We start from the raw sequence: 19,873 nt of genomic DNA, 5'->3' as shown, positions 1-19,873 counted from the left end.
GCCATGCTGAGACTAAGCAGCTGAATGCAATGCTACCCAGCATCTTAAACCAGCTTGGCACAGACAGTCTGACCAGTTTAAGGAGACTGACTAAAGCTCTGCCCAAACAATCTGTAGAGAGAAAATCACTACTTGCTACTGGAGAGGAGGAGGAGGAAATTCCAGATCTTATATAAAGAATTTTGATGAATTTTCCAAGAAAGTTTGTGACTGCCACTGATTACTTTAGGCTTTATATAACAAACCTAATTGTAGTAGCCAAATAGGAATTTTTATTTTTTTCATAGAACAGGATGCCCAGAAAGAGGTAATCCTCAGTTGGTATAATGATTTCATGTTGTCACCAGTGTCCCAGGCACCTTCAGTCCTTATGTTCCTTCACCTTCGGCATGTGATTTTCAACTCTGTCCTTGCTTCATGGCTGTAAGATGACTGCTCCTCCTCCAGTCAGCATCAGAAAAGCAAAAGTTTCCTAGAAATCGCCAGCATATAGTTCTCTTACACTTTACTGACCAGAAGTGAGAGCTTACCCATAACACAAGGGAAACTGGAAAATGTAGTTTTTAAACTGTGCACATTGACTTCCTAAAGCAAAACTGGGATTTTGTTTGTAAGGAAGAAGGAATGGATATTAATGGGCAACCAGATATGGTGCTCTGTCACATAATGCTTTTAAGATTATATTAAGATGAAGGTATTTTATAAAGACTTTTTAGAATTTGTGTCATTTTAGAATCCTGGGTTAGAGTAAAATATCTATAGAGTAGAACAGATATAGATTCCTTTTCTCGCACCATCAGATAATCAGATGGATTAGGGGGCATGTTATATTTGTCTTAGGAACCATAATGTAATGTTTAAAAACATTGATTTTTAAATATATCTTTAAAAAAAAAAGATTACTGTTCTTTGGTTTGTAAACATGTTAACATCTTCAATACCAGAGATTGTTTACCCTAATTTCTTTAAGGAGAACTGAAGTAATTTTACCATCTGCTGTAGCTATTCAATAAATCACCTTCTTTCTGCAAGCAGTTCCTTTCCTACCAATGCACACTTGTGCTCACAGTTTGGCAAGTTTCTCCTGGTTCACGATAGTTTGTCATCTTCTCAGAGTAGGAATAGGGCTAAGCAGGGGACATTAAGTGTTGGTGCTCAGGGGGTCTCAGGTAAACCAGCTGAGACCAGGTGTACACACATGGGGCTGCAAGATGGCAGGTAGCGTGAGGCTTGAAGTGATGAACGTCACTTCCCCCCAAAATCAGGAAAGGATATATTTTAATACCCTATGAAAATGTTATCAATAATCAGACTCAATTATCTTAGAAAAGATAAAACGGATCTATAAAATTTAATAGGGATCTAAATTTGCCTTTACCTTTCATAACAGCCTGAAGTGAAGCAACTTCCTCTCTCCACTGTCTTTTGACTTCATCTATAGCTTCTTGCTTGGTATTCTCAGAGACTGTGGCAATGGCCTTGATATTCTCCATCTCTGCTTGGGCTTCCCACAGCTGTGTCCGAAGGTGTCCCAAATCATCTTGTGCAGCTTGTAAGACAGCATTTTGCCTCTTCAGGTCCTCTGGGAAAAAAATAAAAACTTCCCATTAATGAAGAGTTTACTTTTATCATGATGACATTCTATTGGAGAAATTAAGCTTTACATTTAAAAATGTTAACTTAGAAAATGATAGCACTTTAATAGTTAATACTTAAGGTATGCTGGGTAATACAATCAATAAATTAACCCTTTACCTAATAATATCCTGGTTAAGTATAGTTTTATTTTTATTTATTTATTTCCCCCCACCACCTGCACTTTGCTTGCTGTCTGCTCTGTGTCCATTCTCGGTGCATTCTTCTGCGTTTTTGCTTATCTCCCTTTTTTGTTGCATCGCCTTGCTGAATCAGCGCTTGCTGCGGTGCTTGCCGGCCGGGTGGCACTCCACAGCGCTTGCGGGCGAGCCTGCCTTCACAAGGAGGCCCTGGGACGTGAACCCAGAGCCTCCCATATGATAGACAGGAGTCCAACTGATCGATCCACAGTCACTTCCCAGGGCCACCGTTTTAGAGCAAAATTTAGGCTCTTCTACCCACTGGCTAAGTAACGTTGGCCAAATTATTTAGCCTTTCTGGACTCAGTTACCACATCTGGAATAAGGGGTAATACCCACCTCACAAGGATGTTTAAATGATAAAATAATTTATTGAAAATAATCAGTACAGTACTTGACAAAGTAAATATTTAAGAAATGGTAAAAAAAAGAAAAAAGAAAAGAAAGAAAACCACACCACATGGTGATTACGAGATGCAGTAACTTTTTAAAGTTAGGACTAATTTCTCAGCTCGCACTTAAACAATCTCTTAGAAAAATTAAGTTGATTAAGAAGTAGGAGGAAAATGAAGGGGGTGGGGAATGAACTAAGTTGACCTGGTGTACCTACTATATGATTTAAACCTAGGTAGGACAAATGTTAGGCCAAACTGCCTTCCAGGGGTAGCGGAAATGGTTCAAGCAATTAAGCGCCTGTTTCCCACATGGGAGGTCCTAGTGTCTCCTAAAAACAAAAGCAAAACAACAAGCAAACAAATGAAAAAACCAACTCAAGGGAGCCAGTGTGGCTCAGTGGTTGAGTGCCAACTTCCCAAATACAAGGTCCTGAATTCAATCCCAGGCCCAGCTACCTCAGAAAAAAAAAAAATATTGCCTTCTAAAAAAGATGAACCTACCATATATAGGGCTGTGCCTATTTTCTCACACCCTAACAATAGTGGCTATTATCCATCTTCTTAAAATTCTTCCCCAAAAACATCAGGGGTAGAAAATAGTCATCATTTTAATCTACATTTCCCTGGTTAGTATGATGTTGAATCTCTTTTTTTTCCCCACATTTATTTGTTATCTTTATTTCCTGTTTTATGATATTCCTTTGCCCAAGTTTCTAGTGAATTACGTTATCCTTCTGATTCGAAAAAGCATTTTATATATTCTGGATACTAATCCTGTCTCCTCACAAAACTTCACAATTTGCTGCTATTTGTCTTTTCATGTCTTCCTATGTATATATATATTTTACCACAAAGAAAGTATGCAAAAGATGTGATTTACACAGAAAAGCTATTCATCTTTATAAAATCATCTATTTCCTTTAGCAAGCACAATAACTAAACCAAATAGGTAAGCCACCAAAAATTTAGATTTAACTTTTAGCTCTAGTACTAAACAGCTATATAAATTTAGGGGAATCAATCACAATACCCTGGGAAGTAGATGTGGCTCAAGCAACTGAGCTCTCACCTACCACACAGGAGGTCCCTGGTTCAGTTCCCAGTGCCTCCTAGAGAAGACAGTGAGTTGGCACAATGGGCATGCGCAGCAAGCTGACACTACAAGAGACACAAAAATAGACACAAGAAGAAAAATATAATGCAAGAAACAACAAAACAGGGAGCAGAGGTTCCCAATGCCTCCTGAAGAAGACAGTGAGCTGACAAGATGGCAGGTACAGTGAGCTGATGCAAAAAGATGATGCAAATGAGACACGGGGAGGGAAAGCATAATGAGAGACAAAACAAAGCAGGGAGTGGAAGTGGCTTAAGCAATTAGGCACCTCCCTCCACACTGGAGGTCCCAGTTTGAGTTCCCGGTACTTCCTAAAGAAACAAGGAAGATGAGCAGATACCCCAAGTGCAAAATATCAAGGGGGTGGGGAGAAAAAAAAAAATCACAATATTCTGAAGCTTCAGTTACCTCACCAGGTAAGTAGCAATGTCTCTGCATAAATTTATAAGTAATTGTAAAAATCAAATAGGTGATATTACAACTAAAGAATTTTTAAAAAGGTGTGAAGAAAATTACTATTATCAATCTCAGGAATCAACAAGTTGGTTGTCTAAGTCACAGGGGAAAATTCTAGTCATGGTAATTTTAAGTAAAGTCAATTAAGAAATCTTTACTGTCTCAAAATCAACTTCACATTATTTCTTCATCACTATTAAAATATTTTGAAACTCTAGCCAGAGCACGTCTTAAGAACTTTTTAAAGGGAAACGGACTTTGGCCCAGTGGTTAGGGCGTCCGTCTACCATATGGGAGGTCCGCGGTTCAAACCCTGGCCTCCTTGACCCGTGTGGAGCTGGCCATGCGCAGTGCTGATGCGCGCAAGGAGTGCCATGCCACGCAAGGGTGTCCCCCACGTGGGGGAGCCCCACGCGCAAGGAGTGCGCCCGTGAGGAAAAGCCGCCCAGCATGAAAAGAAAGTGCAGCCTGCCCAGGAATGGCGCCGCCCACACTTCCCGTGCCGCTGACGACAACAGAAGTGGACAAAGAAACAAGACGCAGCAAATAGACACCAAGAACAGGCAACCGGGGGAGGGGGGGAAATTAAATAAATAAATAAATCTTTTTTTTTTAAAAAAAGAACTTTTTAAAAATTATTTTTTTTTATTTTTAAAGAAGATTTAGATTACATAAACATTACATCAAAAATATAGGGGATTCCTATATACCTCAAGCCCCTCCTTTCCCCCATTAACAACATCTTTCATTAGTGTGGTACATGTTACAACTGATGAACACGTATTGGAGCACTGCTACTAACCAGGCTCTATAGTTCATATTATAGTTTATACTTTGCACCACACAATTTTATAGGTTTTGACAAAATTTATAATGGCCTGTCTCCATTATTGCAATGTCATGCGAGACAATTCCAATGTCCCCAAACTTCCCCATGTTATACCTATTCTTGCCTCACCCTCCCCTCAGAACCTCTGGTGACCACTGCCTTTATATTAATGCTAAAAGTTCTTCCATTACTACAATAACAAGCCTATTCTAGTCCATAGTTGCATTGCCCTCTTCATTCCTCAATCTTGAGGATTTGGGGATGGTGATGCCCACTCTGTTTCTGATTGAGAGGGGACTTAAATCCCATGGGGCAGATGGATACAATTGTCTTGCTTGCTGTTGCGGATACTTTTGGATATGGGAACAGTCCATCATCAGCCTTTTGTTACGGCTATACAACTATGTCCTAGGTGAGTTCAATGAACTGGAGGGTAGGTGTTGGAACTCTGCTGAGATTTGGAGCTCAAATGACATATGAACAGATTGAAGATTTAACTCTATGGGACATATATTTAAACAGACATAGTGCTGATTATAGGTTCAAATAAAAGGGGCAGAAGAGCCATGTGTAGGCCAATTATAAATGAATCTAACTCTGTTACATTAGAGAGTACAAATTTCAAAGTGAGGCCCACCGACAGGGTTCCGAATTCCCGAATTTGTCTGCCCTGCATATAGTTTCCAGATGTCTTTAGAGCCCTCAGGAGCCCCACTGCTTGAGGCACTGTTTACTGTGGCAGTCAATGACATCCTTTTGAGATGTGCATAAATGTAACCTCTGGAACAACATTCCAACTCACTCTGAAATCTCTTAGCCATAAAAAATCACTTGTATTTAATATTTCCCCTTTTTGGTCAAGGTCTTTTTCCAAATGCATCATTAGTCAATGCTTGCTAATAATCCCTCAGTACCAGGAAAGTTTATCCCTGGGAGTCATGTCCCACACCAGGGGAAGAGTTACACTGAGTTTGGCTTAGAGAGAAGACCGCATTTGTCTAAAACATCTTAAAAGAAAGACAGATACCTAAGAAATTCTGGTAGGCATGTAGACTGATCCAGAAACTGAGAAAAGACAATGCACGTAAGACCATAAAAGAAAACTGCATATGAGGATATGTATGGGTGTGTGTGTGTGTGCATGTGCATCAAGTGTGAGTATTACATAGTTTGTAAAATGTGAGAAAAAAATAGCTTTATTTCTCAGAAAATTTATTCATTTCTGGGAACAACAATTTCATCAAGGCTCAAATTTTTATACTCAATATCTCCACAAGAGAGTTCTCTCTGATACAGCTATTTATTATAAATTATCTAGAACTATTCACTACCATGTTGTCACTATGAACAACAAAAAAGCAAACACCAAACCTAAAAATTAACCTTTGGCATGTTCCCACGCAGAGTTAAAAGTAGCATTGAGACTCTGGAAGAAGACCGGATCAAATTTTATTCCTGACTTACCTTTACATATACTTAAGTATGCTCATTTTATTTTTAAACCAATGACAAACAGAAGTTTAAAGTGAAGTTAGAAAAATGTAAATCTTTATTGCAAAGCATTTGAACCATTGTTTGCCAATGGTGGAAGTTACCATTAAAGAATATTTGTCATTTTATGTTTCTATATATGTAATTATGAAGATTTTCAAACATTAAAAAGTTGAGTGTATAGTACAAAAATCTTTCATATACTAATAGTCAAGATTCACCAATTATTAAAATTTTGCGACACTTGTTTCAACTATCCTTTTATTTCTTTGCTGAGGTATTTTAAAGTAAACCCTAGGAATAACATATTACATCATTTAACAATTCATATGCATCTCTAAAAATATGGGTAATTTCTTACACAAGCATAGTGCCATTACGATACTTAAAAAAATTTACAACTGTTTGGAATAATCTAATACCCAATCTGTAATCAAATTTCTTCAACTGACACAATGTCTTTCTGAAGATGATTTGTTTGAATTAGGATCTAAACATAATTCAGACACTTCATTTAGTTATAATAATGCTTTATAAAATATTTCAAACATACAAGAATTTTATAATGGACACCAATATCTTATCACTCAGCTTCATCAACTTTTAATATTTTGCCATATCTGTTTCTAATTTCTTTTTAACTCAGACATTACAAATATATTAATACTACCTTCCTCAAAATAACTATTGACTTTGAGTTATCATTATCATGCCTATTTTGCACCTTTACTCTATTTGGCAGAATTTTAAACCTTTCTAAATGCTTTCATAATTAGTATTCTTCTGCAATTATGTCTTTTCCCTCAATATTGTTTATGAGAATGCTGATATATATAACAAGTTCATTTACTGTAACTGGAATACCACAGTACCAACATATCACTACTCATCTATTCTCTTGAAGGACATACAAATGTGAGAAAAAGTAGGAATTGAATTTTTCTATATAGATTGTACAATTTTTCTACACCCACTGTTCCAATCTATTCCCATTTTTATAATGCCATCTTTGTAATACATCAAATTTCCACATTTGTGAGGGTTTTTCTAGAACTTCTTAGCATGTTTGTTTATTCTCATGTCACTACTCACTGTCTAGGGAAGCGGATTTGGCTCAAGTGATAAAGCATCCACCTACCACATGGGAGATCCAGGGTTCAAACCCAGGGTCCCATGACCCGTGTGGTGAGCTGGCCCACATGCAGTGCTGATGTGCACAAAGAGTGCCGTGCCACACAGGGGTGTCCCCTTCATCGGGGAGCCCCGCACACAAGGAGTGCGCCCTGTAAGGAGAGCCGCCCAGCGCGGAAAAAGTGGAGCCTGCCCAGGAGTAACACCGCACACACAAAGAGCTGACGCAGCAAGATGACGCAACAAAAAAAGAGACACAGATTCCTGGTGCTGCTGAGAAGAATACAAGCAGACACAGGGAGCAGACAACTGGGGGCGGAGGGGTAGAAGGGGAAGGCAAGGGAAATTTTTTTTAAAAATTAAAAAAATAATGTCATGGAATATTGGGAATGGAATATAAATATATATGAATATAAAAAAATACTACACTGTCTAAATTGACAATAGCTTTCTAATAACTTGATATGTGGTAGACAAAGTATCCCCCTTTCTTCAAAATTATCATGGCCATCTACTTTTAAATTAAACTTATTATTGAAAGAAACCACATACATTTTACCTATTATTCCCTAGTCTCTGCTCCCCCATCCAAGAGCTTTAGACAACCACTAATCTATCTATTTAAATTTGCCTATTGTGGACATTTTATATAAATGGAATCACACAGTATGTGGTCTTTTGTGGCTGGCTTTGTTTACTTAGCATAACGTCTTCAAGGTTCATTCATGTTGTAGCATGTATCATTACTTCATTCCACCTTATGGGTGAACAATATTCCATTTAATGAATATGCCACAAATTTTGTTTTTCTACCAGCTGATGGACATTTGTTTTGTTTCCACTTTTGGCCATTATGAATCTGCCTCTATGGAAATTCATGTAGAAGTTTTTATATGAGCACATTTTCATTTCTCTTGGTTATATCCCTAGGTGTAGAAATGTTGGGTCTATGTGTTTAGTTCTTTGAGGAACTGCCAGACTGTTTTCCAAAGTGGCTTAACTATTTTATATTCCCTCCAGCAGTATATGAGTATTCCTATTTCTCCACTTCTCACTCTAGTTGTTGTCAATCTTTTTTATTTTAGCTATCCTAGTGCGTATGAAGTAGTATCTCTTATAATTTTTATTTGAATTTTCCTGATGGCTAATTATGTTGAGGTTCTTCATGTGCTCTTTGGTCATTTGTATAACTTCTTTCAAGAAACATCTATCTATTCTAATCACTGTATTTTTAATTAAGTTGACGTATTCTTATGTTCTAAGAGTTCTTTACATATTCTAGATAAAAGTCTCTATCAGAACATGTGCAAATTTTGCTTTCTCACTAGTGTCCTTTGAAGCACAAAAGTTTTTAATTTTGATGAAGACCAGTTTTTCTTTAGTTGCTAGTGCTCTTGGTATCATATCTAAGAAACCTTCCCTAATCCAAAGTCATGAAGCCTTGTTCTGTTCTAAGAGCTTTATAGTTTTAGCTCTTACCAACATTTAGGTCTTTGATACATTTTGAGTTAATCTTTGTAGATAGTAGGGGTTCATTCGAATTCATGTGGATATCCAGTTGTCTCAGCACCATTTGTTGAAAAGAGTATTCTTTTCCCCAAAACTGTTTTGGAACCTTGTCAGTACACGGAAGGATTCATTTCTAGATTATCAATTCTACTCTACTGATGTATATATCTTTCCTTATGTCAGTATTACAATGTCTTGATTAATGTAGCTTTGTTGTTAAGTTCTAAAACTGAAAAATATGAGTCCCAAAGTTTGGTCTTTCTTTTTCAAGACTTGTCAATTCTGGGTCCCTACAATTTCCATATAAATTTTAGGATCAGCTTATTCATTTCTACAAAGGAAGCCAACTGGAATTCGAAAGAGATTATAATGAATCTGTACATTAGCTTGGGGAGTATTTTACCATAACAATATTAAGCTTTTTAATCCATAAACACTGGGTGTCTATTTATTTAGGTCTTTAATTTTTTCAACAATGTTTTGTAGTTTTTAAGAGTATAAATTTTTCACTTTTGCTCAATTTGTTTGTATTCTTTTTGATGATTAACTACAATTGTATAGAAACACAATTGATTTCTGTATATTTATCATGTATCCTACAACACTGCTGCAATAACTTATTAGTTCACATAGTTTGGTGGATTCCTTAAGACTTCCTACATACAAGACCCTATCATTTGAGAATAGAGATAATTTTACTTCTTCCTTTTCAGCCAGGATGGCTTTTTAGCCAGGATGGCTTTTATTTCGTTTTCCAGCCTACTGGCCCAGACAATAACCTCCAGTCTAATACTGAACAGAAGTGATGAGAATGGACATTGTCCTACTTCTGACCTTGGGAGAAAATCATTGTCTTTTTTTTTTTTTTTAATTAATTTATTTATTTAATTCCCCCCCTCCCCTGGTTGTCTGTTCTCTGTGTTTCTTTGTCCGCTTCTGTTGTCGTCAGCAGCACGGGAAGTGTGGGCGGTGCCATTCCTGGGCAGGCTGCACTTTCTTTCGCGCTGGGCGGCTCTCCTTATGGGGTGCACTCCTTGCGCGTGGGGGTCCCTTACGCGGGGGACACCCCTGCGTGGCGAGGCACTCCTTGCGCGCATTAGCACTGCGCATGGGTCAGCTCCACACGGGTCAAGGAGGCTCGGGGTTTGAAACGTGGACCTCCCATGCGGTAGACGGACGCCCTAACCACTGGGCCAAGTCCGTTTCCCATCATTCAGTCTTTAATCATTAAGGATATTAGCTGTGGGTTTTTTTGTAGATGCCCTTTATCAGGCTGATGAAAGTTCCTTCTATTCCTGGTTTGCTGAGTCTTTCTAACACAAAAGGGTGTTGGATTTGTGTCACATAGTTTTTCAATATTTATTGAGACAATCATGTTTTGTTTCACTTTTTAATTGTATTAATTTGGTGTGCTGCAATGATTGATTTTCAGATGTTGAAACAATCTTGCCTTCCAGGGATAAATCCCACTTGGTCATGGTATATAGTTCTTATTTGTTGCTTAATTCAGTTTGCTAATATTTCAAGGGGTGTGAATCTATAATTTTCTTTAAGGTATCTTGCTGATTTTGGTCCATGGTAGTAACAGTCTCAAGAATGAGTTGAGGGAATAGGATGTGGCTCAAATGATTGAGCTCCCACCTACCACACATGAGGTCCTGGGTTCAGTTCCTGATGCCTCCTGGAGAAGGCAAACTGGCACAGCAGGCAGGCGCGGCAAGTTGACACAACAAGATGACCCAACAAGAGAGACACAAAGAGGAAAGACAATGAGACACAACAAACCAGGGAGCTGCGATGGCTCGGGTGATTGAGTGTCTCTCTTCCACATGGGAGGTCACCGGTTTAGTTCCTGGTGCCTCCTAAAAAGAAGAAGAGCAGGCACAGAGAGCACACAGCAAATGGACAGAGAGAATAGTGACCACAAACGACGAGGATGGGAGGGATAAATAAATAAAAATAAATATTAAAAAAAAAATGCACTGAGAAGTATCCCCTTCTGTCTATTTGAAAAATTATGTGATAGACTGGTGTTAACCCTTCTTTAAACATTCATAGAATTCACCAGTGAAGCCATCTGGACCTGGCTCTTCTTTATGGGGAGTTTCTTCCCCTTCCCCCCCCACCATTACTAATTCGATCTCATTTGTTATAGGTTTAACTGAATTCTCAATTTCTTGTGTCAGCTTTAATAGTTTGCATCTTTCTAAATCTGTCCGTTTCATCTAAGATAACCTAAATTATCTAATTGATTGGCCTACAAACGTTCATTGTGTCCCTCATAAACCTTTTTATTTCTGTTAGGTTAGGAGTAACATATCCACTTTCATATCTTAGTCAACCTAGCTAAAAGTTTGTCAGTTTTGGTGATCATCACAAAGGATGCAATGATTTTTGTTGTATTTTCCATTTCATTAATTTCTGTTCTAATCTTCATTATTTCCTTCTTCCTTCTACTACTTTCTTTTGGTTTCATTTGTTCTTCTTTTTCCAGTGTCTTAAGATAGAAGACTAAGATATTGATTTGAGATGTTTATTTCCAATATAGATGTTTATAGCTATAAACCTCCCACTAAGCACAGTTTTTATGGCATTCCATGTTTGTTGTCTCTTCCATTTCATTCATCTCAACATATTTTCTAATTTCGCTTATGACTTCTTCTAGTACTCCTTTCAGTTCTCTCAGTTTTTGCTTCATATATTTCAGGGCTCTCGTATTAGATACATATGTTTATAACTGTTCTACCTGCCTCATGGATTGTCCCTTTTAAAATTATATATGTCTGTTATTATTGCTGGTAATGTTTTATATTTAAAGTCTATTTGCTTGATATTGGTATAGTTGCTTTCTTATGGCTATCAGTTCCAAGATAAATTTTTTTCAACCTTTTTACTTTCAGTCTATTTGTATCTTTAATCAGAAGTATGTCTTCTGTAGACAAAATATAGTTCAACCTTGTTTTTTTATCCAATCTGAAACTCTTGCCTTTTCATTGGACTGTTTAAAACACATACAGTTAATATTTTTTTAAACATTTTATTCCCTGTCCCCCTCTCCCCCGTTGGTTTTGCGCTTGTTGTCTGCTCTCTATGTACATTCACTGTGGGTTCTTCCATGTTTGTTGGTCTTTTTCTTCACATCTTTCTCTTTAGGAGGCACTGGGAACCTACACTGGAGGAACCAGGATCAGTTACACCACTTCATCTCCCTGGTCTGCTGCGTCTCTCACTGTCCAGTTTCTTCTCTGTGTCTCCCCTTTTTTTTTTTTTTTTTTTTTTAAGATTTATTTATTTATTTAATTCCCCCCCTCTCCTGGTTGTCTGTTCTTGGTGTCTATTTGCTGCGTCTTGTTTCTTTGTCCGCTTCTGTTGTCGTCAGCGGCACGGGAAGTGTGGGTGGCGCCATTCCTGGGCAGGCTGCTCTTTCTTTTCACGCTGGGCGGCTTTCCTCACGGGCGCACTCCTTGCGCGTGGGGACGCTGCGCATGGCCAGCTCCACACGGGTCAAGGAGGCCCGGGGTTTGAACCGCGGACCTCCCATATGGTAGACGGACGCCCTAACCGCTGGGCCAAAGTCCGTTTCCCTGTGTCTCCCTTTGTTACATCATCTTGCTGTGCCAGTTTTTCACGGTGCAGGCCATCAACTCTGCATGGCTGAGCCAGCTTGCCTTCACCAGGAGGCCCTGGGAATCGAAGCCAGGGCCTCCCATATGGTAGACAGGACTCCAATAATTTGAGCCACACCTGATTCTCAATTACATCATGTTTTGTTCCTCTATTGCCCCTTCACTGCTTTCTTTTGCATTAAGTGACTATTTTCTAATGTAAAATACCACTTCCTTTACTGACTGTTTTACTCTCTTCAATGTTATTTCCTTAGTGGTTGGTCTAGGGCTTGCAATATACATCTTAACTAATTAGGATCTCCTTCAAATTTGTACTGATTCCGATGAGATATAGAAACACTGCCCCTATACAGTTCTATCATCTTTTCCCCATGTTTATACTATTGTTATACACTTTGCATCTGTGTATGTTATATAGCCAATGATGCAGTTATAATTCTTTTCATAATTTTATGTCTTTTAAAAAGGCTAAGGTGACTGGATGTAGCTCAAGTGGTTGAGCACCTGCTTCCCATGTACCAGATCCTGGGTTTGATCCCTGTACCTCCCAAAAACAAATAAATGAAAAAACCAACTCTCACTGGGGAGCAGATTTAGCTTAGTTTCCCATATACGAAGTCCTGGATTCAATCTCTGGTACCTCCTTTAAAAAAAAGGTTGAGAAGGAGAACAAATATCTATTTATGGCATGTTATATTAACCTTCATATTTACAATTTCTGGTTCTCATTTGTTCCTTTGAAGTTACCAACCAGTGCCAATCCCTTAGTCCAAACTAGCTTTTGTCCTATCTACCTTGACTATTATTGGCAACTATATTACATTTCCACATTAAAGGCCGAATAATGTTAATTATGCACATTGATTTACACACTTGTTCTTTGAATCAGTTAAGAGAAGAAATATGTATTTATACTGTCTGTTTTAACTATGGAATTGCTTTTTGTTTTTTTATTTGAATTCAAATTATAGTTTAGGGTCACATGCTTCATACTGTAAAACTATCTTTAGTACTTCTTCTAAGGCAAGTCTGTTAGCAAAGAAATCTCATGGTTCTGGTTTATCTGAGAATGTCTTTATTTTATGTAAGTATAGATTAGTGCTATTGCAAGTTTTCCGTCACTGTTAGTGCTACTGGAAGGTTTTGTCACTGTTTTCCATCATTATTTATTTTTTTCAAGATTTATTTTTTATTTATTCCTCCCACCTTCCTCCCACCCCCACTGTCTGCTCTGTGTCCACTTAATGTGTGTTCTTCTGTGTCTACTAGTACCCTTGGCGGCACCAGGAAACTGTGTCTCTTTTTTGTTGTGTCATCTTGCTGCGTCAGCTCTCCATGTGTGCAGCACACCACTCCTGGGCAGGCTGCGCTTCTTTCATTTGGGGCGGCTCTCCCTGCAGGGCATATTCCTTGCATGTAGGACAGCACTCCTTGTGCACAGCATCTCTGTCGGTGGGCCAGCTCACCACACCCATCAGGAGGCCCTGGGTATTGAACCCTGGGCCCTCCCATATGGTAGGTAGACACTGTATCAGTTGAGCCATTTTTTTTTCTGCCTCTCTCTCTTCTCCTTCTGGCATTCCCAACGCATGATATTAGTAGACTTAACAGTTTCCCACATTTCTCTTATGATCTGTTCATTTTCCTTCATTCTGTTATCTCAATTCTTCAGTTCATAATCCCTACTGATTTATCTTCATGTTCGCTATTTCTTTCTTCTGCCAGTTCAAACCTACCATTTAGCCGCTCTATTCGATTTTTCATTTTAGTTGGTGTACTGCTCAGCTCCAGAATTTCCATTTGGTTCTTTTTATAATTTCTACCTCTTCACTGATATTCTCTATTTGATGTGACATTATCATATACTCCTTTATTTCCTTAAGCATAAGTTTATTTAGTTCTTTGAACATATCTGTAATGACTACTCTGAAGTTTTTGTTAAATCCAACATCTTGTCACTCTCACAGGCAGTTTCTGCTGCATGCTTTATTTTTTAAATATGTTGAGATTTCCTCTGAGGTGTACAAAGATAATTTTTAAAAGGAATGCATATTTTCTGCTTCTTGAGAAAAGAATTTCTAGGAGATAAATTGCCCACAGTTATTATACCTTTACACCTAGAGATCTAAAGCTCAATAGATTAAACCGTTCTTGTGCGTGCATCTGTCAGTCTCTCCCTGTATTGTTTTATATGATGTGTCAAAGCTATTTTTAGGTACATACAAGTTCAAGATTACTGTATTTTCTTGGTAGATTATTTCTTTTATTATGATATCATTTATTCCTTCAATGCTTTTTCCCTTATACCCCAACTGTATTATTGCCTAATTGCCTTTTTTTTTTTTTTCTTTTAAAGTAAAATGAACTGGGAAGGTTTTTTATTTCACATTTTATAGTCAGATTTATCAGTATCTGTGCTTGGTACTGTTCCCCACATCCTACACATACCCATAAGTAATAAATATTCGTAACTTTTATTTACCTAAAATGTCTATTATGCTCTTTTTGTGTTTTTTGTTTGTTTGTTTGTTTTTTGGGCTGTTTGTTTTTCAGGTGTCAAGGCCAAGGATTAAACCCGGGACCTCATATGTGGGAGACCAGAGGTCAACCACTGAGTCAAAATGGCTCCCCTGAGTTGGTTTATTCATTTGTTTGCTTATTGTTTTTGTTTTTTTTTAGGAGGCACCGAGGACCAAACCTGGGACCTCCCAGGTGGGAAGCAGGAACTCAACCACTTGAGCCACATCTATTCCCTGCCCTCTACCTTGAAAGATAATTTAGCTGTGTATCAAATTTTAGGTTGACAACTTTTTTCCACACGATGCATCTATTGTGCTTATTTGATATCCTGCCAATTTAATGATCACCTCTTGTATTAAGCAGCCAAAGGGATGCTGATGCAAACTACTAGAAATTTGTTGGCTTTTATAAAAGGTATTTATTTGGGGTAGAAGCTTACAGTCACAAGGTCCTAAAGAGTCCAACTCAAGGTACCATAAGAGGTACTTTCTCACCCAAAGTCTGTGGCCACATTTTGATGCAAGATGGCAGATGACATCCAAGAGGATTCAGTCTTCCTTTTCCCTCTTAAGGCTCCGTGGTCCCAGCTTGTTCTAATCTCAACTGTAGGCTTGCATTAAGTCTTGTCTCTCCCTGGGGCTCATTTTCTCCCAGACTCAGCTGCTCTGGTCTCTTCACAAGGTCAGCTGTAGACTATCAGGCTCATCTCTCTACCCAGGCCCTCTGCCAGGTCTAAGGAGCTGTCTCTATTCTTCTGCGTGTCTATTTCTGTGTGATAGTCTGTTTTATCAGCCCACCAAGGGGGCTGGAACTCAATGTTGAGTCTGATGATATGGGTGACTCAAAGCCCTAATCTCAACATAATTCAATCAGACATCTCAGCTGAAGCTAATACAATCAAAGGGTTATCATGCCTAGAGGAACAGACCAGTTTACAAACATAGTCTCTCTTTTCGGAATTCATAAATAATATCAAACTGCCACACATTCTTTGGTAGCTTTCAACATTTTCTTTTTATTCTTGATATTCTATAGTTTAAGATGTCTCAAGATACGGATTCAGGGAAGCGGATTTGGCTCTATGGATAGGGCATCCACCTACCACATGTGAGGTCCGCAGTTTAAACCCCAGGCCTCCTTGACTGGTGTGGAGCTGGTCCACGTGCAGTGCTGATGCACACAAGGAGTGCTGTGCCATGCAGGGGTATCCCCAAAGTAGGGGAGTCCCATGCACAAGGAGTGCGCCCCACAAGGACAGCTGCCCTGTGTGAAAAAAGCTCAGCCTGCCCAGTTGTGGTGCCGCACACACCGACATAGCAAGATGATACAAGAAAAAGAGACAAGGATTTCCGGTGCTGCTGACAAGAATCCAAGCAGACACAGAAGAACACACAGCAAAATGGGCACAGAGAGCAGACAACTGGGAGGGAGGTCAGGGAAGGGGAGAGAAATAAATAAAAAATAAATCTTAAAAAAAAAAAAAAAGATACGGATTCACTATTATTTACCCTGTTTGATATTCAGTATTTATGCTGAGGACTCACACTGTTTTCTTCAATGCTTGAAAAATCTCAATTATTACCTCTTCAAATATTCTCTACTCTTACCTCCATTCTCTTCTCCTGGAACTCTTTTTAGATTTGTGCTGGAGACTCTCAATCCATCCTTTTTTGTCAACTGCTCTCTGATATTTCCCTCTCTTTTTCTCACTGGGGAAAGAATTCCTCAACACCATTTTCTAATTTACTAAATTCTCTGTCCTATATCTACAGTTTGAACCATTATTAAGCTTATTTCAATTTCTGTATTTTTTATTATTTCTAATTTTTTTTAAGATTTATTTTTTATTTATTTCTCTCCCCCCCTCCCCCCAACAGTTGTCTGCTTTCTCTGTCCATTTGCTGCGTGTTCTTCTGTGTCTGCCTGTATTCTTGTCAACAGCACCCGGAATCTGTGTCTCTTTTTGTTGCGTCATCTTGCTGCGTCAGCTGTCTGTGTGTGCAGTGCCATTCCTAGGCAGGCTGCGCTTTTTTCACACAGGGCAGCTCTCCTTACGGGGCACACTCCTTGCACATGGGGCTCTCCTACTTGGGAGACACCCCTGCGTGGCACAGCACTCCTTGCGTGCATCAGCACTGTGCATGGGCCAGCTCATCACACAGGTCAGGAGGCCCTGTGTTTGAACCTTGGACCTTCCATGTAGTAGGTGGACACCCTATTCATTGGGCCAAATCCACTTCCCTATTTCTAATTATTTTTAATTGCTTCTTAATTGTTTCTTGTATTTTTATATATATTGATACACTTGTTTCATTTCCATGTCTAAGTACAAACTTATGGCATCTGAACCACAGGTTTCTTCCTAAACCTAGCTATTCACTACTGAAATTCCGGTTGGCTAGCATCAGGCTTTACATACATTATGACCACATACAAAGTCCTTTTGAACATTACTATCAAGTTTCACTTTCTTCCTAGTAATTAACATGAGTTCTATTTTGACTAGTTTTTCTTCAAAAGAGAACTCTATGGCTATTTGTTTGCTACCTCATATAATGGGCTCTCAATCATTGCCCAAGACACCAAGGATTTCCCAAACACAAACACTGCTGCTCTAACAAGCTTCACACTCGAGCTGGGTAAAAGAGAAAAAGTTAAATCAGAAAGTACTTTTTCCAAGTTTAAAAGAAAAACAAAAAACTTTTAGAAATATTGTAACATTCCCACTTCGAGTCACTTGGGAAAAGAATGGGTACTAAAGCAAGGACAGGCAGTAAGAACACTCAAAAGATAGTAATATTTTATATTACTAGAGTGGACTGAATTGTGTACCCCAGTTTGAACATGTTCTTGGTCTTGGTCCACATTCTAGTGGGTAAAAACCATTGTAAGTAAGATCTCTTTAAGTTGTTAACTTCAGTTAAGATGTAGCACAACTGAATCAAGCTGGGCTTTAATCCAGATTTCTGGAGTTCTTTATAAAGAGAGCGAAAATCAGAGAAGCCATGCAGTACAGGGAGAATCTGGCAGTCAGTGGAACCCAAAGCAAAGGGGAAGATGCCACCATGTGCACTGCCATGTGACAGAAAAGTCAAGGACCAAGGATTGCCGGCAGCTAGCCCCAGAATTTCATAGTCTTCCAGGAGAAAGGAGAGGCTTTGCTAATATCTCAGCTGTGGACTCCTCCTAGCCGCAAATTTGTGAGCCAATAAATTCTCCTTGTTTAAGCCAACCCACTGCATGGTTATTTCCTTTAGCAGCTAGGAAACTAAAACAATTTGCAATACTTATTAATGTTTGCTCTTGTATTTCATCTGTTCTCCAAATAAATTCAAGCACAACTATTTTAACACCAAGGCAAAGCTGTTCCTATTGAGAAAAATACCAATGTTTGGACTTCCAGCATTACCTTGACCTGGTTTGCTAAAAAATAAAACAGAAAGACCTCTGAGTATCTCAAAACCATGCTTACACTGTTATCACCTGTGACAATCAAAAAAGACTAGGTTATATACTTCATGGTAGACACAGTAATATAAGTTGCAGATTTAGAGATTTGATTTTTAGTATGATATAGGCAAACAGCCAACAAAGAATTAAATGAACATTAACCTTTTACATACCATGCATTTTTTAGAAAAATCACCAGAAACTCTCAAAAAGGATCAAAGTATTGTTTTGAAATTTTGTAAAAAGTAACCTTAACTGTTCCCTATGGCCGCCTTAAGTTTATTGAGAACTTTAGATAGTAAAGATGCAATAGCACAGATGCAGATTACTTTCTGGGTCTAGACATATTCAAAGCAATTTTAACACACTAAGTATGCTTTCTGAACTAACCCACATTATAAGCTGTTCGACTCATAGATACAAAACTACAAATTGATAGTGTATTTCAGAAGTTAGAGGTTCTTGGTCATTTTCATTTCTTCAAAATTTAAAGAAAAGTCAATTTTACAGTTTTAAAGAAGAAAATAAAACAAAGAAAACTCTAACAGCATTATTTGGGGACAAAGGAAAACAGAAAGTAAAATGAACAGGTTTTAGAAAAGATTAAAATGAATTTATTGAATAAGACTAAAAGAAAAAGCTGTGAGAGGTAAAGGAAAAAAGATCCCATAAGCTCTATCATATGACCTTTACATATATATTAAATGTATTACAGGTCATCCTGACAAGAACATACCATTGTACAAAATTTAAAGTGGTGCTTTAAGTCATTTCAAAGTTAAAAAAATTTAAGGGAGAGAAAGTTAAACTCACAGGTACACCTTGAAGAACTGGACAGACCTTACTTCTCATGTCACTTAACATTTATTAAAACAATGATGATACTGTGCAAAATGTATTATCTACCCCATACACTATACTTTCTTGAAGACAGAAACTCTATTTCATTCATCCCAACCTCCAAAATGTCTTGCAGAATGCTACCATGTCTACACAGGAACACCAGCTTTTCCATATCCTTGTCAACCTATGAAGGAACAAAATTAAATAGGAGGTGTGGAATTGTGAGAAGAGGACAAAGTAGGAAGCTCTAGGCATCAATCCTTCCACCAGGACTATTAAACACATAAGAACTGTCTGAATCAACTATTCTGAACATCGCAGAACGCTGTACAGCATCTAGGGAACTCGAGTAGGAGAAGAGGCTGGTAAATTACTGTCAATACCAGTAAACTGCTCTCTCCACACAGTGGTTACCATCACCTAGTCCCCATTCTCGTGGCAGGCAGCAGTGGGGTTCGTCCCCTGGTGTAGCTTGCTGGTGCCAGAAAGCGTTACAAAAACACACTCTCCCAAGATCCAAGGTGTGGGAACAGGGAATGAACATGGGCCAATCGCAGACCACTGCTTTTGATTAGCTACTTCAGATCACTGGAGGCCCAGCTCTGAGAGCAGCCTCTGTTCCAGCCTGCCCCAGACAAAGGTGGCAGAGGAGACTTAAAAATGGTATACTCCCT

The 19,873-nt window shown here is 38.5% G+C and overlaps 1 protein-coding gene across 1 annotated transcript in view; it reads right to left on the bottom strand.

The window, feature by feature from the left end:
* RABEP1 (rabaptin, RAB GTPase binding effector protein 1) overlaps positions 1–19,873 on the bottom strand; it is a 134,986-nt gene that overhangs the window by 69,296 nt on the left and 45,817 nt on the right. The window contains exon 3 of the mRNA XM_058283718.2: positions 1,379–1,582. Within this exon, the coding sequence (XP_058139701.1) occupies positions 1,379–1,582 (204 nt within the window). The remainder of the gene's footprint in view (positions 1–1,378; positions 1,583–19,873) is intronic.

Source organism: Dasypus novemcinctus, chromosome 21 (genome assembly GCF_030445035.2).
Source record: "Dasypus novemcinctus isolate mDasNov1 chromosome 21, mDasNov1.1.hap2, whole genome shotgun sequence".
Taxonomy (NCBI): Eukaryota; Metazoa; Chordata; class Mammalia; order Cingulata; family Dasypodidae; genus Dasypus; species Dasypus novemcinctus.
Note: the sequence above shows the minus strand (reverse complement) of the source record. Positions and strands in the feature narration are given on the sequence as shown.